At 48.9% G+C, this 23,709-nt stretch overlaps 1 protein-coding gene across 1 annotated transcript in view; it reads right to left on the bottom strand.

Annotated features, from left to right (window-relative positions):
- LOC117005408 (heparan sulfate glucosamine 3-O-sulfotransferase 3B1-like) overlaps nt 1-22,488 on the bottom strand; it is a 29,242-nt gene extending 6,754 nt beyond the window's left edge. Inside the window, exon 1 of the mRNA XM_033077005.2 lies at nt 21,965-22,488. Coding sequence (XP_032932896.1) covers nt 21,965-22,407 — 443 coding nt within the window. The 5' untranslated portion in view covers nt 22,408-22,488. The remainder of the gene's footprint in view (nt 1-21,964) is intronic.
- Nucleotides 22,489-23,709: the final 1,221 nt, after the last annotated feature.

Genomic DNA, 23,709 nt, shown 5'->3' with positions numbered 1-23,709 from the left:
GTTGCGGATTTTTTTGCATAGCCAATGTTGTGCCAGTTTGTCTTGTAGATATATCAGTAAAGAACTGTTATTCCTAAACCCATACCTTTGCCTGACAGCCCCTTAATATCCAAACTACAGAAACTGGGAAGGAGGGGATTTTCACTCTCCATTTTAGGAAAAGCTCCTGCCTGTTTTCTGGCAGTACTTGTCCCCTAAACCAGGACATTTGGTCAGGATAAAACACCACAGCACCTGGATGCAGCTGTGAGATGCAGGTTGAGGAGCATTTACAACAGTCCCCACAGCAGTTCTGCCAGCAAATACAGCGAGAACCAACTCCACTGCAGAATTTCTAGACTTGTCCTCCACAGCTGTTCCCTAGAAGCAAGGCAAACATGGAAAATGGGAAGAAAAGCAACTCAAACTATTTTGAACATCAGCCACATTCATGCCAAATTCAGGTCTGTAACCTAGAACCATTTGTTTTGCAGCCCAGCACTGCACACACAAAAGCATCCAACCTATTTCTGGCCAGTTTCTACCTCATTCCTCACTGATGTTTCAAAGAGACAAAATGTGATTCCTTTTTAGAAAACCAAATTTTGATAATCTGTTTTTTTTTCTGGGGAAAGTGCCCCCACCCAATCCTCCCAAGAGTCTGTCCATGAAACTCATAAATTAGATTGAAAAGTTATGGTGAGAAGGTGAATAGAAATACAAAAGGTAAACACCAAAGTTCTTCTCCCATCCTAGGGGAAAACAGATCTTTTAGCCTCCAGAGTAATGGCAGAGTGTTTGAAAAGCCAAGATGACACCAAGCTAAAGCACAGCCAGAATCAGAACAACCCAGAACATGGTACTACTTAATGCACATGATAAATTTAAGATTTTTGCTGCATTTTTAATTTACAGGTTGGAAAGCAAACAGGCCCAGTGGTGCCTGCTTGGAACAGCTCTGAGGAACCAAGTGCAGAAGATGAGAGAGATTAAAGCTGCATCACCTCAGAAGTTGATGCTTTCCAGTCTGCTCCATCTCCTTCTGTCTTGTCCCCAACCCAGGGGCAGTTTGGTACCCTGTTCCTATCCCAGCATGGTCCTGTTCAGCTTTGCTCCAGCCAGGATCCCACCAAAACCAAAGGGCTCATTTCACACCACAATCTATCTGTCCATCTGTCATCTTAAGTCAAACATTTTTAGGGAAGGCTTTATTGCAACAGGCAAGTCTCAGTCTGATTCCTGCTGCTTCTCCACCTTTTCTCTCCTCCCCATCGCAATAAATAAATTTAGGCCATGTGAGCCAACACTAATATCTTGAAAAAGAACTGTAGACACCCAGAGAAGAATGGAGTGGTACCTCCATTGGTGGTAGCTTTGCCCTACAGCTCAGCCCCTCTGCCAAGGTGATACCCAGTTGTTCCCAGTTTCGGAGGCAGCATGTTGCTGTCAGAAAGCAGGAAAAATGTACAGCGCTGGTAAGAGCAGCCAGGGGCTGCCACACAGGTATAGCCCCATAGGGGCACCTGACCATGAGCAAGCATCACCAGCTCAACTCCTAAAGCCACCACACTGGTCTCATCCCAACCCTATCAGGCCCTTTTCCTTGCATGTCTGATCACAAAACCATTGAATCCCTGCAATACTCCTTATAAGCAAGAACCTGACCAGCTCCGGGAAAGACTGGTAAAGTAATAAAGTGTTTTAATTGCATCACAAACCCTGCCACCTGCACACAGGTCAACTGGCTTCAAAATTACTTTCTTGGCTTTGAGCCTGCTTTCTGGTGGCAGCAATGGGATGAGAGAATGAGGGAGATGGAGAAAGAAGGAATAGAGAAGAAGCAATAGAAAATTCCTCTTTGGGGGGTGTGAGTGCTTGCTGCTTTTTTATTTGATACATCATCTTAACAAAATTTTCCTTGGCTTCAGTTGCTGCTGCACCACAGACCTGTACAGTAGCAGGCCGTCTTTCCTCTTTTTATGACCAGTGGTAAGAGCAACATGTGTGCCTTTGTCTCAAGCAGGAGTCTGTTGTTTGGGTTGGCAAATTATACAACAATAAAAGGGAATGGCTGTGAACCAGGCTCAGCCTTTTTGAAACGGATGTAACCCTATCCAGCTCCATCAAACACTCGCCACGAGATTACACAAACCAGATGATGGGAATTAATGAACTTTTTGGGTGAGGAAGGAGTAGACAAAGGAGGAGGGAAAGGAGGAAAAAAATATGTTGGCTTGAAATTAATGTTTTTCCCACCCTTCTTGCTCCCTGGCCCCAAATCTGCTAGGTGATCTTCACTTGTTGGGGAATTTTGGGGATTAAAGGAGAGAGAGGATGGTAGTGGTGTGTGAAGAGTACCCTACATGAAGGTGCTCCGGGACTTCAATGGGACAAAAGAGCCAGTGGCCACAGGTGGCATCACCACGTACCCCACAGGAACAGGCTGTTGTATGGCTGTGGAGTCTGATCTAAGCTCCTTTGATGCGGATAAAACGCCCATCAAAGGTTTGGGGAGTGGGGAGATGCCGGGCAGCAGCAGATGGGCCCCTTTCGTCCTCACTCCATGTGGCACAGCCAGGACACACAAAACAGCCCTGATAAATCAAAGCAAGCAGTGCCCCAAGGAGGGGGCAACACACTGCTGCAAATACCAGGGTTTAGGGTTTGGGTTTTTTAAAAAAAAGGCTTTTTCCACCTCTTCAAAAGACACTGCATGCAAATCAGACCTAGGAGCCACCACAGAGTCTTGAGCCTCTTTATGCTGGGTCATGGGGAGCTAACCCAGCCACAGAGCTAAACAGACAGTTTGCAGCAGCATCCAAGCACCAACCTGGACAAAGCAGGGCCTGATCCACAGAGGCTTTGTGCCTCTAGGAACAGCAATGGGTGTAATGAGCTCCACCAGCCTCTGCCGCAAAGGCAGCCTCCCACCCTGTGCCAACCAAAACACATCTCTCACCCAAATGCCTCCCCTACCGCATGAGATTAAATGGGTTCATTAGAAGCAGTCTCATAACCAAGATATGACATGCTATCCCTCGCAGGGCTGCTGCCTTCTGTATATAAGTGCCATATACGGTGTACCTACAGGGGAGGAATAGCTTAGATCAGCAGAAACACTTGGTGGGAATCTTGTCCTCAGAGGACAGGCTTATGCTTTCACTAGGAAGTACAGTAGAGAAGCCCAGGTTCCACAAAGACTCCTGGGAGGCTGATGGGTGATGTCACCATCACTCCTGGGACATGCCGTTCCTTGGTACTGAAGGCAAAGGCATAAAGGTGGTCTTGGAGGTGGCTGACTGGAGCTATCCCCCTTCCCACCTGAGCTCATGCTCCATGCAGGGCAGCCTCTGGGAGGAAGGGTTCAAGGAGTTGAGACCACGCTGGAAACCTGGGAGAAGAGTATCCTCCTTGCAGACACTCACATGAATGCACCCACAGGATGCAGTCCTCTCCTTGTGGCCCTCTTCTGTGGCCTGGGGATCTCCATTTCTGGCCAGAAGAGGGAAAGGGCAGAGCAAGAATGGGGCAAGCAGCATGCTGTCCCCTACTGCTTTCCCAGCCTCCATCCAAATTCAGCTCCAGAGGCCTTCTTTCGTCTGACACACTTTATCCACCTAATAATCCTCAGTCAGTCTCTCTTCCAACCTCTTGTCTAGGTGGCTGCCCCATTCCTGTAAGTATTCAAGGCCAGGGTGGATGGGGCCCTAAGGAATCTGCTCTAGTGGGTAGTATCCCTGCAGACGATGATATGAGGGTGTATTCAATGTCCCTTCCAACCCTCCTGATTCCTCCTGAACCTCCACATGCACAGCCCATACAAAGCAAGGCTCTTTGCTTTGCCCATTTTTACCATTTTTGCACCATAGCCCCAGTCCTTGCACCATCACACCAGCTCATCCCTCCCTGCATCTCCAGCCTAGCTCAGAGTCTGGTGAGTACCATACCTTCCCCCAGGAAATCTCTTTGCCAGGCTGACGACTCCCAGGCTACTTGGTCATTCCTCAAAAAGAAATTCTTCCAGTCCTACAGAAGAAACTCAGAATGTTGCCACCTGTCACTGGGTAGATCATGCACCAACTGAACACAGGTTGCAGGGATGTGGAGCTTTCTTTGGATTAGGAAGGGCAAAATTTCCAATTATTTTTTCACCTCTTCCCCAAATAACAGTGCAAGATGTTACAACTGCTAAGCAAGAACTTTCCCTCCTCCTTTGCTGGAATCAGGCAAGATATTCATCAATGTGCCTAGTTCATTGCACAGGCCCTCCTCTTATCTTTGTGTAAACAGGGAAGCCTCTTTCTACTCCCCACCATACTTAAAAGCTTTGAACTTCCACTAAATAATTATCTTCACTGGGGGAGAGGACTGCACTTTACATATCAAAGGGCTGCTTTGGAGGGATTTACAATAATTTAAGACGAAATGGTAAATATTCTATTCATTCTAGTTCATCTCCAGTAATAATTATAAGCCTATTAGCAAGGTCCTAATAAAGTGATTGCATTATCATCTAGTGAGCATCTACGTGGATTTCTTGGAGGGATGGGATGGAGGAGGCCATAGGCAAGTAAAGAAGGAACAGCAACAAAAGATGCAATTGCCAGCATCTCCCTTCCCCCAGTAGGATCTGGGCTCCATTGTCCCGATGCTTCAATAGCGCTCTGCTCTCAAAATAAGAGTTTTTGAGCCCAGTAAGGGGGAGGGGCTGAAATGAGCATCTTATTCCTCTCAGTCACCGCTGCTCCCCTTTCATGGCCAAGGGTCCCCCCTGGTGCCGCTCAGTGACAAAGAGCGTCCGGTGCTGTTCTTGCGGGTCCAGGTAGACGGCAGTGCCACAATTAAAAGCTAATTGTTGTTTATGGGTGAGTTCTTTAGAATATTGCCCAGCATCACTGGGTTGTGCTGACCACTGGTCAAGTAATGTGAGATTACTCTAATCTGTCTCCATTTCCCCCAAAAAGGACAAAAAGACTGATTTTGTTAAAAAACAGAGCAGGGAGAGGGAAGTTCTGTGAAATTCATTATTTAAGGGGGGGAAAATCCCCTGAACTCAGCAGAAAATACTGAGCTAACTGGCAAACTGGGACTAAAGCCCCTTTATCATCAGATTGCAGCACCAACTGTCTACACCAAATTGTGTGTTTTATTCCTGCTCCATGACATCTCTCAAACACCCTGTGGAGTGTTTAACTAGAATCTATCCCTACAGGAGTGCCTCAGTTGCACCAGTGCAATCCTCTTCCCTCTCTTCTGGCACCTGAAGGCCACCAGTGTGAGTTCCCAGCACTTCCACCAGGAAGAGGCAGCTCAGCAACTACTCCAGAGTACACCATTTGCAGGCTTGTAATGAGCCAAGATTACTGTCACAATGTGCAAGAGTTTATTGCAAAGCTGTAGCAACATTTTTCTCAATAAATTAAATAGACAACAGCTTGAAAGGGAGGAAAGAGGAAGAATTTTAGGCATCCGGAAGGATTTCAGTGCCTACAACTCATTCCTGGTAAAGAAAATTCTCTGGACTGCCTCTTATTCTTTTGCAACCAGAAAGACCAGCAACTTTTCCCTCAAGAATTTATAGCCTAGAGTTAACATTATGTATACTAACCTCCTACTATGTAAAGATCTGATAGATCCGCTTACAGATTCATTGCAAGACAAAGCTCTGCTCTTGAAGAGTGCTAGTTCAAAACATCCTTGCACCAGAGATATGTATTCTAGAACTCGGTTTTACTTAGGTAGCACCAATCCTGCCCTCACGGGAAGCTGAAACCAGCATCTGGACTGCATCCGCACCTACAAGCACAGAATATCTTTGTCCAGATAAAAACAAACAAGAGAGTGATGGTCTGGAGTTTTTGGCTTAATTGCAGAGACAAATATAAAAGACAAAAACCCAACAGCACTTGCAAGGCTTTTGCTAGCTCAGAGTAGGCCTGTGCAAAGGAAGACAGGCTTGGAAGAGGCTTAAAAGCAGACAAAGAAATCATAATGGTGGGATATCCAAAACATAGCCATAGCACCGCGGTGACAAGAGGGTCTCCCACAGCAGAGGATGGGGGACTAACATGGTCCACACTAACAGACTCTGATCGCAGGGGTTTGGCTTTAACTCCATCAGAACAACTGCGCTGCTCCCACCAGTCCCAAACAAAGCCTACGCCTTGCTGTCAGCTTTCTTGCCCCACAGCAGCCACACAACCATGTCCAAGAGGCACCAATGCCCACTGCTCACACCACAGCCTCTTCCCTCTCATCCTCTTTCACCCCTTCCCTGCCACGAAGGCTGAGGCACAAACAACCAGTATGGCAGGAGCACCAGCCAGTACTGGTGGTCCGTTCAGCCATCAAGTCCCTAGACCCAAACAGCCCCCATACCCATCAATTTGCTCTCTTCATTGTAGCAACAGCACTAATCCTCTTAAAGATGTTAGATCACAGCAGGCACTGCTCCTCACAGGAATCTAGACATCTCTCTTCCTCCTAGGTCTTGGGAAAATGCTTTCTTTGCAGAAAAGGGAGCAATATAATCAGGTTAAACCCCAGAGATGTGAGGATCTAGGATTTGAGGGAGGCAGAAATGGGTATTGAGACACACAAGGTGGCACTGCAGAAAGAGTACAGCCTGTTGGCATTCTGCTGCTGTCCCAGGAGCACCAAGTGTTTCACGAGTTAGAAGCCCAAACCAAGCAACACCAAACTGATCCAAGGGTTAAACTACCCACCTCTGCACATGGAGCAGAACATCCTCCTCCTGGCTCATTGAACCTATGACACCAGAGTACCCTGAGGCTCCTGCCCCTGGCTAGGACACCAGGAGGAATTCCTAATCCAGGCAGCCCACAGGAGGTGATCCTGCCAGCCTCATCCCTACAGCACTTCCTCTTCCAGGCTCTGCTCCAGGGACTCATTTTGCTGTATGCTGGAGGTGGTGAGCCCAGCAAGCAGGGTACACCTTGATTTGGACCCAAAGGGCACATCTGGTGTTATCAATGCAGGGGAGATGGTCACGTCTTTACCCTCCAGTCACCTGTATGGTAGTAACATACTGCCACAGTGTTTCTATAACCATGCTTCAATACGGAAGTTTCCCAGTTTCCCAGAAAAAGAAGTTCAACAGAAAAAAAAAAGTTCAACAGAAAAAACCGCTGGTTTGGGCCATTCTAGGGTGAGGGTCCATGCCAGTTACATGGATATAGATTTTTATGGCACATACTCAAATTAACTTTCTGGTTAAGTAACCATGTAGTGACCATAAGAGGCAGCAGCCTCTCTCCAGCCACCAAAGAGCAGCTGAGTGTGAGCAGCCAACCCTGGTCCACCACAGTTGCCACGCAGAAACACCTGACAAATTTCTACCCAAGAGAGCACGATAAGGAGATGAATTTCCCAGGCTTTGCCTCTCCTCTAGGGGACTGCCAAGCCACCGCATTTCACCTGCTCCAACTCTTCTAGAAGGTGGGAGAAAAAACCAAGACAGCAAAGAGCCAACCCCAATAGGAAATACAAGTCAACAGCCACTCCAGCAAGATACAAGTAGGACCATGTTCCCCTAATGCAACGTTCATAAATCACAGCCCTGCTGAGAGGTCTTTTGTGTTCTCCCCAACGCAGAAACAAATGTCCTAATCTGTGTGCCTGCAGGGGCAGGTAATGAGTTACACTGATAATGTTGCCCTTTGTTAAACACCTGCACAAGTGGTCCAGCATTTGCACAGGGAGGACTTTGTTTGCCACCCTGACACACATTTCTCCTAATAAAGCCCAGACTTTCTGCTCTGGGTCTTTAGAGTCATGATTAGAGAAAAAAGCCTCCTGATAAACTTTGGAGACCTGAGTGATAGCCCAGCTCTCACCCTTTGGATCATAACCCACGCTGGGGGACTAACCCCAGTAATTTGTCTACCATTGGGGTAAGACATGCCAAAGTCAGGCTTGAAACATTGTGCAGAGTTAGAACCCCAAAAAGGGACTGGTGGTAGCTCTGCTTCTGCTCTTCTTCCTCCCCATGGACATAACAAAGCAGAGAGGGAAGCAAGGACATTTCATTCAGCCAGCAGCACTTTCCTCTGCGCGCTGACATGCCCTGTCATCTTCCACATCACATCTGAACCAGAGACCACTAGCTCTTCCACAGCATGTGGGAAGGGATCTCACAGGGTGGCCAGACCAGGCTTGAAACAAACCTTGAAACACATTTACATCTACAGTTTTTCAAAAAAGCCATGTAGGATCTCCAGGAATTCACTTTCTGCACCGAAAGGGATCCAATGGGCATCCAGCACCACCTAAACAGCAAAGACCTTCGACACAACAGCTCAGAAACAGGCAGATTTCCATTATCATGATGAAAAAATGAAGCTACATTTTTTCATGCCCTTTCTGATCACATTCCACAGGCCAAGTAGCACCAACAAGGTGTTACCTCAGCTGCACAACTCCACCTGCCTCTTCAGCAACACCCAAATCAGCCTTGAAACTGTGCAGCAGTGAGGCTTCTCCTCAACTGTGGTAAAGGGAAGGGGATGCCCCTCTGACCATCTGAGGACCTTCCTCGTGGCCAGTAACAGCAGGGAAGAACAAACCCATCAGAAAAAAACGGGGAGGGTGTTGAACCAACCAAGCATGTCCTGTATTCACCAGCTGCTCCTTACCCTCAGCATCGCATTGAGTGAGTCAAGAATTTAAAATTGGCTTAGACTTCATTCCCAGCTGAGACACCTAATTAACTTCTCTCAAAGTCTCCTGCTTCCTTCTCAGAAGGGAGGGGTAGCACCAACCACAACCTGAACCATCAGTAATCTGGGCACTGGCCCAATCAGCATGACCTTCATTGACATGAGCTAATTTTGCCACCCACTGGAACAAAAGGCCTGGAAAATTAATACACCAGTGATCCTCTCAGTACTGATCCCTAAATGCATTTTAACACAAATGGGATTGTCACCTCAACTCCTTTGTTAATGGATTCACTCTCATAAAGGAGTAGCACTGGAAATCAAGATCTCTCCATGGTAAACAGACCAGGGCAGTGAAATATTTGTCCAGAATGAGATTTTTTCTGCCAGCATCTCTAGACAGGCCAGGAGGAACCTCCTGACTCTTCTCTCCTTTTGACACCTCACATCAAGCATCAAAGACAAAAAACACAATTATTTCCAGGACGAAAACCCAGCATGCTCATTGAAGCAATCAGGCTGCAGGTTTGTGGTGCCATCACATCACTGGGTCCCCAGTGACACTGCAAGCCTCTGGGAAAAGGAGAAGGAACCAAACCAGCCTTGGGAAGGAGAGAAATTCCCAGTGAAGGAGGGAGACTGGTGCGAATTAGGGAAACATGAAGGAGCAGGTCTGTCTGCAGACTGCCTTTCTGCCCAGTCATTACCTGGGATCATGGCATGGTCATAAACAGTCAATGACATCCAGCCAAGAGCTCTTTAAAGAGCAGGCTCAGCTGGTGGAGATGCTCTGCTGCAAGTACAACAGATGCAAAGCACTGCTTTCTCATTAAAAAGGTATTCACATAATTAGAGACTTCTCATGTCCATACAATGATTTGATCCAGCCCAGAGCACTCAGGCACTATTTAAGAGAGCCTGCTCCACTTCTGATAGCTTGTGTTGTCTTTGTGTATAACCCTGCCATCTCCTCACAGCCCACACACTTTAATGGCAGGTCCATGGCTATGGTGACAACCAGGAAGGACCTTATGAGCAGAACTACATGTGCCAAAGCCCACTAGCAACCTCCAGCATCCCACCCTGCTTTCACTCAGAACCAATTTCCTTCCAGAGCCAGCCATGGGGCTGAATGATCCCCAAGTCCTTCAAGCCCTTCTACATAAAGAGCACTGTGGGCCAGTCTGCCACGGTGTTAGAGCATAACTCAAGTAAAATGACTTTTCTCTGAACACTGAGGACTCTGCATGACAGCTATTATTATTCAGATGAAACCAAGTGTCAGATTAACAAATCAATGGGCATAAGAGATACAAAATGGGTGACCATTGAAGTCTTTCAAATACCCAAACATATGGATGAACCAAATATGAATTGTAATTGACTCACCCACACCTTTGATCTCTACCCCCTTGGATTCTCAAAGTGACATCCCAACCCCTACCGACCTGGGCTGAACCGATCTGGGACTCCATTGTGCATGTCACAAAGTCCTTTCTCTCTTCGTCCAGATGCAGCCTGGTGCTTGAAAAGTGAGAAAAGCCAGTTCTGCCTTGGAGACCCAGGGAGCTGGAGACGGACAACCTACGCTACCAAAACACAGCCCCTCACATGGAGCCCATCACCCTGAGCATCTCCTCTACCAGTCCTCACTGGTGGTGGCCCTCAGTCAACTAAATGTGCATGAGGAGATGGCCCAGGAAGCAGCAGAAGAGAGTGCAGAGCAAACATAGGCAGTGATGATGTTCACTCCCCCACTGCTCCTGGAGCCAGATGTGGGGTCTCCCTGGTTTTCAAGGATTTCCCTGTGCAAAACCAAGGATCAGACTTTGCTGATGGGGTCAGGGCATGTACATGCCCCTGCTGTAGAATATGTCCTGGGCTGGAAGAGCTGGAAGCTGCTTTGCCCTTCTCCGACTGCCTTGACAGCTCTTAATCACTTATGCTTGATTAAGAAATTTGATTTTTCATTTTCCCTAAGATGTTTCTGCAGCTACATTGAAAATAACATAGAGCTTAAGTAAATGTTAACCTTAAATTTTTTTACATTTGGAGTTTGGAGAGAGTTTTGACCAGTTTTAGATAGATATGCGAGAAAATAAATAAAACAGCATTATCAATTTTGATATCATGCAAACCTGTAGTTCTTCCAGTAAATTCAGCCCAGCTTATTCTTCCCCCTCTATTCTGCAAATACCACACAAACATGCCTTCAGGGAGGTTTTGAACACCACACTGAAGCTTCCCCATGTTCCCCACGATGGGGAAAATCTGTCCAGTTCAGCTCTTGCTGTACTGAGTCTCAAAGCAACAGGAGCTTCAGAATGCCTGTTACTGAAGGCAAATGGCAGCATCTATTCCCATATCAGGCATCACCCCTGAGTAAAGTGATTCACTCCAGGAAGGCAGAGACTTGGCATGTGCCCTGTCCTCCGGCACCAGCAGTGGGTTTCATGGGGGAACTGGGTGAGGCAGAGCAGGCCTTGCTCTGCCACAATAATTTTTAGGCTCCAACTCAGCTGTGCAGCTGCTTAACCCAACTGGTGAGCCCTGCTGAACAGCCAAGCCTACAACAACTGCAGGGCTCACTCGCAGAGGAAGCCTGGGAGAGGAAGATTGTGGGGAGGAAGGCAGAGAAAAGGAAACTCAAAGACTCTTAATCCACTTTAGGACCACATGAGCTTTCTGTTTATATATAGCCTAATTAATTATTACACTGCATTGAGCAGTTTGACCTTGCAATCATCTCTAGGGGGAGGCAGCAGTGGCAGTGCAGCCAGAGCAGCCAGCCAAGGCTCCGGTGCATGTCCGAACACCCACGCGGGGCTGGTGGCTCCTCCTGCGCGTCTGGCTGGCCGGGAAATACCAGCCTGTAATTACCAGGCTTTGGAGCAGACAGCAGCTCCCGGCTTGCAGCAAACTCCTAACCGGCTAATCCACTTCTGCTTTGGCAAGGCTGGTATCTCCTCTCAAGGATTCCTTTCCTGCTCAACATTCCGTATTGGCTATTCCCTCTGCTTTTCCAAATGCTATGCAGACGGCCCAAGGCTCATTAGTTACCAGAGCAGCTCAAGAGGGAAATTAAAGGCGGGGGGGGCGGGGAGGCGTGGAAAAAGGACGTTTCAAGTTGCGTGTTAAGTTGCAACAAGTTCAGTGCACTGCACTGGGAAAAAAGAAAATGGACTTTGCTAAGCAGATCATCAACAGGGAGCAATGCCCAGGCTGCCTGGCTTTTTGCAGCTCACTTTAGTTGGTCCAGCCATAGTAAAGCCAGAGCAGGAGCCCAGACATGCTCAGAGCCACCCAGATATCAACCCCACTGGCCACAGGTGAGACCTTCATGAGCTTGCTCTATTCCAACCCACTTGTGGAAGATGGGAATCCACTAGCACTCAGGAGACTGGCTCTGATCTAGCACAATTCACTACACGTGGCACCAGCGGGTTCAGAGCAGAGTCACGCACCCCAGTGTCAGGCAGCACATTTGTTCCAACACACAGAGACACAGGGCACAGCACAGTCATGGGGTCCCTCTGCAATTCATGTTCAGAAACAGCATTCCCAGCCCTGCGTACAAACCAGCTGAGGACCATGTACAGCCACTCCGGGACCAAAGGACTGGGACACACCTCCTGTTTACTCCAACACCTCCTGATTTCCTTCCAAGTTTAATACAACTTTAGAAAAACAAACCGAAGTCATGCCAAAGCTGCAGGCCTTGCCAGTTTTTAAGTCAATATTTAATAGCACAGTGAAGCAGCAAAGCACTTTATGAGGAAGACGCTGAGGTTTTGTCCTCCCCCTAGTGACAGGAGGATCCACGCTCTGAACCTGCGCAGCCACCCCAGTCCAAATAACAAATACTGCTGCAGCTTAATCCCAGTGCAATTGCCCTTTCACTAAATGAGCACTTTTCCAAAGCACTTTTCCTACACTTCCCTGTGTCATTCACCCACACTTGAAGTTTTAAGTTTTCAAGTTTCCAGACTTTCAAGCTTTAATGCAAATTTGCATTTGATAATCAAAAGAGGCTAAAAGCTTGGGACTTAAATATAAAACTTGTCAAGTTGCTTTATTTAAGTTAATAATTCTAACAGATTTTGATTTCTGCAGGGATGTTTTCTGCACAGTCACATGGATACACACTGAGGGTCTGATCTTGAAGCCCTTCCCTAAGCAGAGTTCTGGACTGCATTACACACAGCCATGTTTGGGGACCTGGTTCAGTCTGTCACCATATGCTGCTGAAGACTCAGCTCCTCATCAGAGACAACATCACATGAAGAAGTTCATTTTTTAAAGGAAATTGGTGTAGCAGAGTACAGTCATGCTTGGTACTGTTGGACCGAGTTTGTGGCAGTGCGGGATTTGGCCTTGTGTTCTCTTTTAGGAAAGATCTATCAAATGCACATACCCACCTACAGTATTGTACATTGGCATATAAAAATGGAAGCCTGAGCACAACAGTTCTCCCTTTCTTCTGGAAGAGCTGCCTGCTGCACTGACAGGAATACAAAGCCTGTGCCAGTTACAGGGAAAGGTTACAACTGCTCACTTTTATTACAAACCAGCCACTTTGGTGGATTCACAGAAATCCGCATCAGTACCAGCAGAGAAGCCTGGACAAATTACAACTACGGAATTTTATCAGCACAACACTCATAAGAAGACTAGGACAAGGGAGGATGACACCTACCAGCACAGGGAGAGCTAAGCCGGGCTCCATGTGTGAAACTGTACAAGCCACATGGACGCCAGGGTCAGCCATGCAGCTCTGCATCCCAGACAGGCTGCAAATTAAACTCTGGGTCAGACCTGCTGTCAAACAGAGCCATGATTCCCTTGATGCCAGGGCTAGGTCACACCATCCCTCTGTAGAGGTGTTCTTCCTCCCTCCCTTTTCTGTACAGAGAGAAAAAAACTGCTGTAGAAGCAGGCTAGTTCCAGGGCATTTCCAAGGGAGTTAGCGCAGATGTAAAACATTTAGCAGAACCTGGAATTATTTTTCTCTAAATAAAGTTTCCCTAGACACCACATGGCAGGGCACTGCCATGCTTACATATCTTGACAGTAAGATCTAAAAAATGGAAGTATTAATTTACCAGAGATCAGTGTGAGATCTGCCAGCAGCACCTGTACGCCTATTTTCCTCTAACATTCCCATCAACATCATCTAAAGACCCAAACACCCCAGTTTCTGGTCTTCTCTGAACAGTTGCTGAGGCCACAAGTCCAGGAACAAAGGTCCAGCAGCCAAGCAAGCCAGCTCACATCTTCCAGCACAAGGGCACCACATGCTAAATCATCATCACGGAGTTCATTTTCCTCCTCCTTCGGTGCTATTCCAAAGAGGAAAACCACCATGGGGAACACTCAAATCCAGCGTGGCACCAGGAGAGATTGCCCCCATTGGATCACTATTACGAGTGGACTAAGATACAGCGCACATCCCAGCCAAGCAGACCCTGCTCTCTCTAGGTGCAGGCAGAGGGACTGTGCTGACCACCTTTTCTTCCCCTCATCTGATTCATGGCACAATGTGATGCCCTTCCCTACTTGTCTCTGCACCCCTCCCCACCACCTTCAGACCGGGAGTAACTCCCTGACGGCAAAATTACACCAACACAAATGCCTGTCCTGAATTGATCTCACTCTTCCTCTGAGCCTGCTGATAATCAATGTTTTATCACAAGACCCCTTGTTTCCATTACGAAAGCTAAGATAAAGTCCATTTTCCCTGCTGCTGGGCTGAGCATGTTTAAAAAGCACATGGTGTTTCTTGCAAGCTAATAAACACACAGCAAGCTGCTGAAAGACCTGGAATTGCAACGGTTAGGGCAAGCCCCAGTACAGTCATCAGCATCAGGTCAGAACCCAGCACAGCACTTAGTCATTTCCCACAAACCAAGGAAGAAGCCTCTCCAGCCTATCCTCACACCCCACGTGGTGACAACAGGTAGTAGCTGATAGCCCCATACCCACTAATCACATCACTGAGACAACATGCCCCACTATTTGTTGATCCTTGGACCCATATGTTACCCATCTCACATGGCCCTGGCTCATTTATTATCACCTGAACCCATTGGTCACCCACAGTCATACCACCAGGAGACATGAATATCTTATGCTGAATGATCAGTAAATTAGATTTCTTTGTAGCTGGGATGGGTAAATAGCCCCAAACCCAGGCTCAAATGAACAGAGCAGCTCAGCAAGAGAGGCCCAAATACAGGACATTCCTATCATCAGGCAGATTGGCAATACAGCTCCAAAGAACAGTGATTCGGGTGGAGTTTCTATAGCCACTGCACCCAGGGCTTGCTGGATGCTTTTAAAAACAAAGCCTTGCCTGGAAGTGCTTTGAGATATCCAGCACTCGGTGTGTGTTACAGACACCTGCCATGGCCCACTTGAAAAGAAAAAAATAATAAATCCCAAACTCAGAGCTGAGCCCATGAGTTTTCATTCCCATCATTTTCACACCAAGGAGCACAATGCTCCCAGCAGGCCACATGGTCCTGCGCTAACACGATTAGCCAGGCAGATCCACCATCCACATCCGTCACCCCCAACGCTTGGTCAACTTTGAAAAGTTCAGCAGCTCAACAGGTGAGGCCATGAAACCTGATCACAACAGACAATGTCATCCCCCCCAGCGTCGTGCTGGGAAGAACTTGTCACGTGCGTCATGTCGGGCAACTTGCTTGAAACAGAGCAGTGCACTGAAACCCCAGCAACACAAATAATCTTCGCCATCTGTTTGAACAACTCAACCTTCCTCAGATCTAAAGGAATGATCCCATGCAAACACAAGGGCCTTGCTGACTGATTATAGTAGCCCAACCCTTCTTTCGAGGGGCTATTTTCCTCCCAGCGCTACACAGCAGCTCAGGACACATCATAGGGAGCTACTGCAGTGGCCGAGGGGTACTGAACTCGGTGCACATTCTGAGGGGACCATTAAAAGTCCCCGCTTGCTTAAGCACAACACAGTGCAAGGTCAATAGTTGAGTTTGAATTTTTTTTTTCACATCAAGAAAAGGAAATCTCAATACCAAAGCTGTTCAGCAAAACCTTCCCAGAGAACACAACTGTCTCTTAGGGCACAACTCATGGGAATGCACCAGAGGAAACAGTCTTTGCTCATTTTCACCCAAAGTCCAGTTGAGAGTATCAGGACTGTTCCCAAACTTCCTGGGGCCAGTAAACCATGTGATACTCAATGGAAACCAACCATGGCTCTGTCTGTGCTGCCAAGTCCAAGGCTCACTGGGAAAGCAATTAAGCAGCAGCTATTAAACCTTCACTAAAGTTGAGATGATAGAGAATGGCCAAACACAGGGGCAAAATCCTGCTTTGCTCAAGATTTGGTTCATCAGGGCTTCCAACCAAAACTTTTAACCATCATTTCCTTATTCTTCCCTTGCTCCCAGTCCAGTTGATTGCAAGCACCAGCTTGTACCCCACACATTTCTTGGGGAGGGGGAAAAAAAAAAAAAAAGGAGGCTTGTAGGGAAAAAAATAAGCAAGTTTCTTCTGACTTAGGAATTGCCATCAAGCAGCACTTTGCACACTAAAGTCCAAGTAATTTGGGAGTCTAAGAAATGCATGTTTGACAGTTTATTGCACACCACCATACCACAGGGCCTGATCCTGCAGATCCAAATCACCCAGTCTCAGCAAGAAGAATGAATCAAGGCAACTTAGCAGTAGTGGGAAGACAAAGCACCAGCATTTTAAGAATTTTCCATAAGAGAAAAGAAGAAAAAAAGGCCAAGAAGTCTCCCTGGTGCATTGCTAGAGTCAGAGGAGCTCAGCCTAGTCCTGCTGTCACAGTTAGAGACGGTACAGCCACGGCACAGGGTTCCTAGCAGAGAGCTACAGACTTGAAATATAAATCAGTGATGTTGAGTAGGGCTGGCAATGGCTCAGCCCAAGGCAGGAGGGACTAGGCATTACAGCCCACTGGGCTAAAAATAATACAGTAAATTCACGAATACAAGCCGCACGGAATATAAGCCGCACTGCTGGTGTGTTGGCAACATTGTTGCCTTTGTTAATAGATAAGCCGCACCCGGAATATTAGCCGCACTTTAGTTCCCAGCGAACTTTCACAAAGTCGTCATTTAGTAACACAATCGCGGGATCGCCGGGGCTTACTGGCTTACTGCCGACCTCGGAAACATTGTTTCCAAGTGAAAAAAGACACACCCTTTATTTACAAGCCGAAAAAGACAGGAACAATAGTGTGGTCATTTTGCGAGCATTCCCAATGGATCCGCGTTGCCTTTAAACAGCTGCTCAGCCGCGCGGGCAGGCAGCTGAGCTCCGAGCGGAGCCACATCTCTGTGCTGGCACAGGAGCGGCCGTTTTAGCCCTCGCAGCCCACGGGGGAAGCGGCCGTTTTAGCCCTCGCAGCCCGTGGGGGGAAGCGGCCGTTTTAGCCCTCGCAGCCGGGCGGGGGGAGCGGCCGTTTTAGCCCTCGCAGCCGGGCGGGGGGAGCGGCCGTTTTAGCCCTCGCAGCCCACGGGGGAAGCGGCCGTTTTAGCCCTCGCAGCCGGGCGGGGGGAGCGGCCGTTTTAGCCCTCGCAGCCCACGGGGGAAGCGGCCGTTTTAGCCCTCGCAGCCCACGGGGGAAGCGGCCGTTTTAGCCCTCGCAGCCCGTGGGGGGAAGCGGCCGTTTTAGCCCCCGCAGCCGGGCGGGGGGAGCGGCCGTTTTAGCCCTCGCAGCCGGGCGGGGGGAGCGGCCGTTTTAGCCCTCGCAGCCCACGGGGGAAGCGGCCGTTTTAGCCCTCGCAGCCCGGGGGGGGAAGCGGCCGTTTTAGCCCTCGCAGCCCGGGGGGGGAAGCGGCCGTTTTAGCCCTCGCAGCCCGTGGGGGGAAGCGGCCGTTTTAGCCCTCGCAGCCCACGGGGGAAGCGGCCGTTTTAGCCCTCGCAGCCCGTGGGGGGAAGCGGCCGTTTTAGCCCCCGCAGCCGGGCGGGGGGAGCGGCCGTTTTAGCCCTCGCAGCCGGGCGGGGGGAGCGGCCGTTTTAGCCCTCGCAGCCCACGGGGGAAGCGGCCGTTTTAGCCCTCGCAGCCCGCGGGGGGAAGCGGCCGTTTTAGCCCTCGCAGCCCGTGGGGGGAAGCGGCCGTTTTAGCCCTCGCAGCCCGTGGGGGGAAGCGGCCGTTTTAGCCCTCGCAGCCCACGGGGGAAGCGGCCGTTTTAGCCCTCGCAGCCCGTGGGGGGAAGCGGCCGTTTTAGCCCTCGCAGCCGGGCGGGGGGAGCGGCCGTTTTAGCCCTCGCAGCCGGGCGGGGGGAGCGGCCGTTTTAGCCCTCGCAGCCCACGGGGGAAGCGGCCGTTTTAGCCCTCGCAGCCGGGCGGGGGGAGCGGCCGTTTTAGCCCTCGCAGCCCACGGGGGAAGCGGCCGTTTTAGCCCTCGCAGCCCGTGGGGGGAAGCGGCCGTTTTAGCCCTCGCAGCCGGGCGGGGGGAGCGGCCGTTTTAGCCCTCGTAGCCCGCGGGGGGAGCGGCCGTTGTACCCCTCTCCCTGAGGGGAGAGAGGCTCCCCCAGCCCTCTCCCTGCGAGCCCAGCCAGCCCCGTAGCCGCACAAGACTGAAAACACTTTAAAAAGTACAGAGAAATATCACACACTTTTATCGAACTGCCGAGGTAACTCACCCCGATAACACCCCCCGCCCCTCAGTAACGCCGCCATCCACAGGCAGGCAATAAGCTGTTCTCTGATTGGTTCATCGTCGGAACACCGGGAAACCATGGATTTCAGACTGTTTTGGCTCGGGACTGGACCAGCATGATACTAGGTAAGGGCAGATATCACATTTTTGTCCATAGATTAGCCGCACCGGAATATTGGCCGCATTTCCGGGTTTCCACCAAAATTTTAGTCTTCTTCCTGCGGCTTGTATTCGTGAAATTACTGTAATTAAAAAACCCCCCAAAACATGTAAGACTAATGACAATCATTTTTTCTTACATTAATTATAGAACAACAGGCTTTCAAGTCCCTAGGACATTTCAAAATGCATCATTGTTGAATCAAATGAAGAAAATAATAAAATAAATTCAACAACTGATTTTCTAGGCTTGCAAGAAACACTTCTTTCCTCCCCACCAAGCTCTACAGTAAACCCCACAGAGAACAACGACATCCCTGCAGGCTGCTCAGCCAGACACATGCACACAGGCTGTGGAGCTGAACTCCCTACTGCTGCAAAGAGGGAACTTCTCTACTACCCAAAAATTCAAGGCACTTCAAAAAACTAGTTTGCAATAGTGGCTGGATCCCATTTCTCCTCTGTCATGCTACATATTTTCACTAGAAGCAGTTAACATGCTGTATTCATTACAGGGGGAGGAAACCCTGCAATGTGCATACAGAAGTTATTTCCACTAAATTTTAGTTACCTCACTATCAAAAAAAAAAAAGAAATTTATTTTTTCCTGTTTTCCCCCTGCCTTTCAGGAATGATACACAGCACCACTTGATGGTGTTCTGCATTCCACACTACAGAAACAAATTTCATTTCACTTGACAGAAGATGGAGCAAGGAGAAGTTTGTGTTCCCTCCTTCTAAAGTTATTTTTGATAGATGAAAACTTCAGGCAGATGTAAGTAGTTAAACAGGATTAATTGCAATCATCTCCAAAAATAATAATTAATCAAGCTAAACAATTAAATTGAATGCCTCTGTATCTTGAAAATCTGAAAAAATAAGATTTTAGACGGCAGGAACAACTTAAACAAAAACTCCTAACAAATATAAACAAATTTTTATTAGCTAAATTATTTTTAGTTAGCTAAAATACACTTCAAATGAGACATGGGTCAAAAATTCTATCTTCATCTTTTCAAAGCCAGGCAATTAGATTTACACTGCACTCCGGGTGTTGAGGACACAGTAACTCCCCCAGTTCCAAAGTACAGTTGATTTGAGCAAAAGATCTGAAAAACAGATGAGGCTTGCCCAGCTCACTACACGATGCTGACACCGTGCACCTTTTATAGCACCTTTAATCCAACTGTACTGAACCACTAACAAGAAAATATAAACATTTCTCCTTATTGATACTAAGATAATAAATAAAAGCCTCATTAGGTCTGGGAGAAATAAACATGTTCTTGAGGAGTGCTGAGAAGCCAAGATTCACTAAAGTCAGCAAGAGCTTGGAGCTACTAATGTATAGGATTTGACTTCTAATGATGAAATTTATAGGAACAAACTTCTGCATCTAATTCTAATTAAGTTAGAAATAATGCACCATATACAACAACTTGTCTGCTGGTTTTCATCCTCCCCCAAGTATTTTGCATTTTTTAGTCCCCCCTAATTGACCCAGGTCCCAGTCCCACAGACAGCCATTCACTCCCATCTTCGGGGTGAATCACACATGACTGATTTCAAGACTTCCAGCATCACTTACCCTTGCTGCTTGAGAGCATCACCATTCAGACCTCAAGATTTGTCAGATTTCAACTAAAACAGCCCTTTTGTAAAGATACTGATGAAAAACTACAGTGTATTTGCAGGGATAGGGCCTGCACAGCTTAAAATTCATCTGATACAAGGTGAACTTTAGGAAGTTAAACACAATACCTGTTTTCCAACTTTAAAAATAATGTGTGTCCTTCAAATAATGGCTTTCACCCACTACATCTGGGATAACAGATGAACTCAATCATAAGCATTATTCTCTCCTTCTCCCCTTCCACCTCCAACTTGTAAAAGATTAATCAACCATTTTATGGTCTAATTTAGGTGCTTAATTAAAAACAGAGTTCAACACATATAGCACCATTTTGCTAATAAATCCTGACAGATTTTCTGCTCTGTTATATGCAAGTTCTCCTCCAAAATGCAAGATTATTACTTTTTTAAACTCAGCTGAATTTACAAAGACTTCATTTGCGCTGCTGTGGGACAACACACTACATCCTCCACCGAGATGACAGAATAGCCTAAAACGAAACAGCTTTCAAAAATTACTTCTTCCTCATTAGATCTTATCCTGAACTCATTTCACTAAATGCTGAAGGATGGCAACACTAAAGAAAGAGACATAAACCTAATCGGACTTGCCGGGTGGGAGTTTCAAGACTACAAAGAGGTTACAATTCGTAACTTCATAGCTCCCATCTAGCTTCAAAGTTTCCATCTCTGCTCCTTTAGCATTCCTGTAAACACTCAGTAGAAAGACATATTCAAAATACCCGTGATAAAGAAACTTCAATCCGAAAAGGGTGAGAAAGGCACAGAAACGGAGGTCGCCCCTCGCTCGGTGTCCGATCGCGCTTCTCCTCCGCGCTCACCGCCGCCCGTTCCGCGGAGTCCACCCGTACACAGACATCCCGGACCGGGCGGCTCCTCGCAAAATCACTAAGAATTACATCCATCCTTACAGGATGCAAGCCAGATATTTATCATTTTCTCCCAGTTCAAAGGGTTCACCCCGTCCCGACGCGTCCGTTCCCCACTACACCCCACACCGCTTCCGCAGCCCAGCGCCGGGCTGGCGATCGCGACCGCGGGCAATCAATCAGCTCCGGAGACGATTACGGGGTAGGAGAAAGTTAACGGAGGCTGAACGCAGTGAGCGAGGAAGAAGTTTCATCTGGAACGTGGAGCTGCCGCCTGCCAGTCCCAGACAGGGCTCCCGGAACGGGTCAAACCCCTTCAAAATGTGTCAAAAACCTCCCAAACGGGTAAATCCTCCCCACCTCGCCTCCCCCACACACACAAAAAAAAAAAAAAAAAAAAAATAAAAGGGGAAAAAAAGAAAACGGCTCAAATCCCACACCAATGGGTACCAAAAAAACCCAAAACCGGGTCAAAATCCCTGCAAACATGCGGCTGCTGAGCGCACCGCCCGCGAGCCCATGCAGACACGGGAGACACACCAGTCATCCCTCAGCAACACCCTGAGCTGCAGGAAAAATACGTTCCAGTAAAAGACCAGGAAGCAGAATAAGAGAGTTTAAAAATATTAAATTAATATTTAACCTTCATTTAGAGATTAAAAACTGACTCGCGGAAAACGAAAACCTGCAGACGCCCTGCCGCCGCCTGGGCTAACGGGGACCGCAAGTTACGCTCTCGGTTTATTATATTTTAGGGTGGGTTTTTTTAGGTTGTTTTTTCGGGGAAAAACATTTAGGGGAACATTTACTCTTCGCCCCGGGCGCTCCCCAACCTGCTCCGGAGCCCGGTGTGGCCGCATCCCCGCAGCGGGACGGGGAGCGCAGGACGGCGGAGACCCCGCTCAGCCCCGTCCCGCTGCGGGGCTGCTGCCTGGCCCGACCCGTACCTGTACCAGGCGAGTCCCCGCTCGTAGTTGCGGTCGAAGAAGTGGGGCTCGGCGCCGACGGCGCGCACGTCGGGGTGCACCCGCAGGAACTCCAGCAGCGCCCGCGTGCCCCCCTTCTTCACGCCGATGATGATGGCCTGCGGCAGCCGCTTGGTACCGGAGCCGTTGAAGAAGCTGGAGAGGGGGCTGCCGGCGTCGGGCGCTGCCCGCTGCTCCTCCAGGCTGCTCTCCTCGCCGGGGTCTCCCGGCAACAGCGGGGGCAGCGGCGGGGCAGCGCGGGGCGGCGCGGGTGACCCTCGGGCCGTCAGCCCGGCGCAGGAGCCGGCGCACGAGTAGAACATATAGAGCCAGAGGAAGAGCATGATGAAGAGCAGCAGCAGCCTCCGCCTCAGCGGCGGCAACGCCACGGGAACATCGAGGCAGCGGTTCAAGCGCTGCCCCATGTGCCCGCGGGCGCACCGGGATGCATGGCTGGAGCCCGTCCGGCTCGGCTCGGCTCTGCCCGGCGCTTCATGGGCACCCGCGGAGCCTCAGCACGGCCCCATCGCCGCCGAGTGCCCGGCGCTGCCACCCGCCCAGCACCGTCTCCCGCCGCCGGCAGCGCAGGCAGCGGCGGGGCGGAGCCCGGGGGGCGGGCGGTGACCTCAGCCTATCACGGCCGCGGGTTCTCGCATAATAACGAGGGGCGGGGCGAAGGCGAGCAGCGGACGCGCTTATTGGTTGATGGCGAGGGCAGGGGGTGGGGCAGCGCTGTCCAGGCGGCGGCTTCGTCGCCCGCTGCGGTCGCGCGGCCCTTTCGGCACCCCTGGGGCGGCTCCCGGAGGGGTCCGTGTGCTGGACATCCACTTCCAGGCTGGCATTTCCCGGGCCTTGTTCTCTCACGGCTGCAGGGAATCTCCAGCTGGGGGTCAGGCACTGGGGACATAACGGTGTCGGGGGCATCTCAGTCATTTTTTTCTCCTCCTGACCCCCAAATACTTGGATAGCAAAGTTTCCAGGGAGACTTTATTGTGGTCTTTCCGTACCTAAGGGGGGATTATAAAAAAGGTGGGGACAAACCTTTTAGCACAGTCAAAGCATAACTGACAGAGGGCAGGGTTAGATGAGATATTAGGGAGAAGTTTTCTACAATAAGGGTGATAGAACACTGGCTGAGGTTGCTCAGAAAAGCTGTGGATGTCCCATCCTTGGAAATATTCAAGGCCAGCGTGAATTGGACTTGGAGCAACCTGGTCTAGTGGAAAGTGTCCCCACCTGTGGCAGGCTATATGACCTTTAACGGTCCCTTCCAACCCAAACTATTCTGTGATATCATGACTTGCCTGTTCTTTTGATGAGTTGGCTTTTCAATCAGCTGTACCTTCTGTCATGCTGTATTTTCTGAAATCCCCACCTGTAAAAATTCCTGGTGAAATTTGCCACAGTCTATATTATGGGAGCAACATACAGAAACCAAACCTAACACAACAGGTCCTGAAAGGCAAATTAAGAGCATCAGTCTGAGGAGATCCTTGCTGCAATACCACTAGCTGTTGGACCTTCCTTTCCAGGACCAGATTGCTCCAGCATTCTCCAGGGATGGGGATTTTGCACATTCTATGGAAGTGCTCTAGCCAGTATTCTCCCAGCAATCACATTACTTACAGCTCCAATGTATTTGGGAAGCTTTTCTATGCATCTTTTTCTTAAAAGATGCATAAATATTGGTACAGAATTTGCTGCTTTCAGAGAACTTTTGCTTTGAG

This window comes from Catharus ustulatus, chromosome 20 (genome assembly GCF_009819885.2).
Source record: "Catharus ustulatus isolate bCatUst1 chromosome 20, bCatUst1.pri.v2, whole genome shotgun sequence".
Taxonomy (NCBI): domain Eukaryota; kingdom Metazoa; phylum Chordata; class Aves; order Passeriformes; family Turdidae; genus Catharus; species Catharus ustulatus.
The sequence above is the reverse complement of the archived record's forward strand: the minus strand, read 5'-3'. Positions and strand labels throughout refer to the sequence as shown.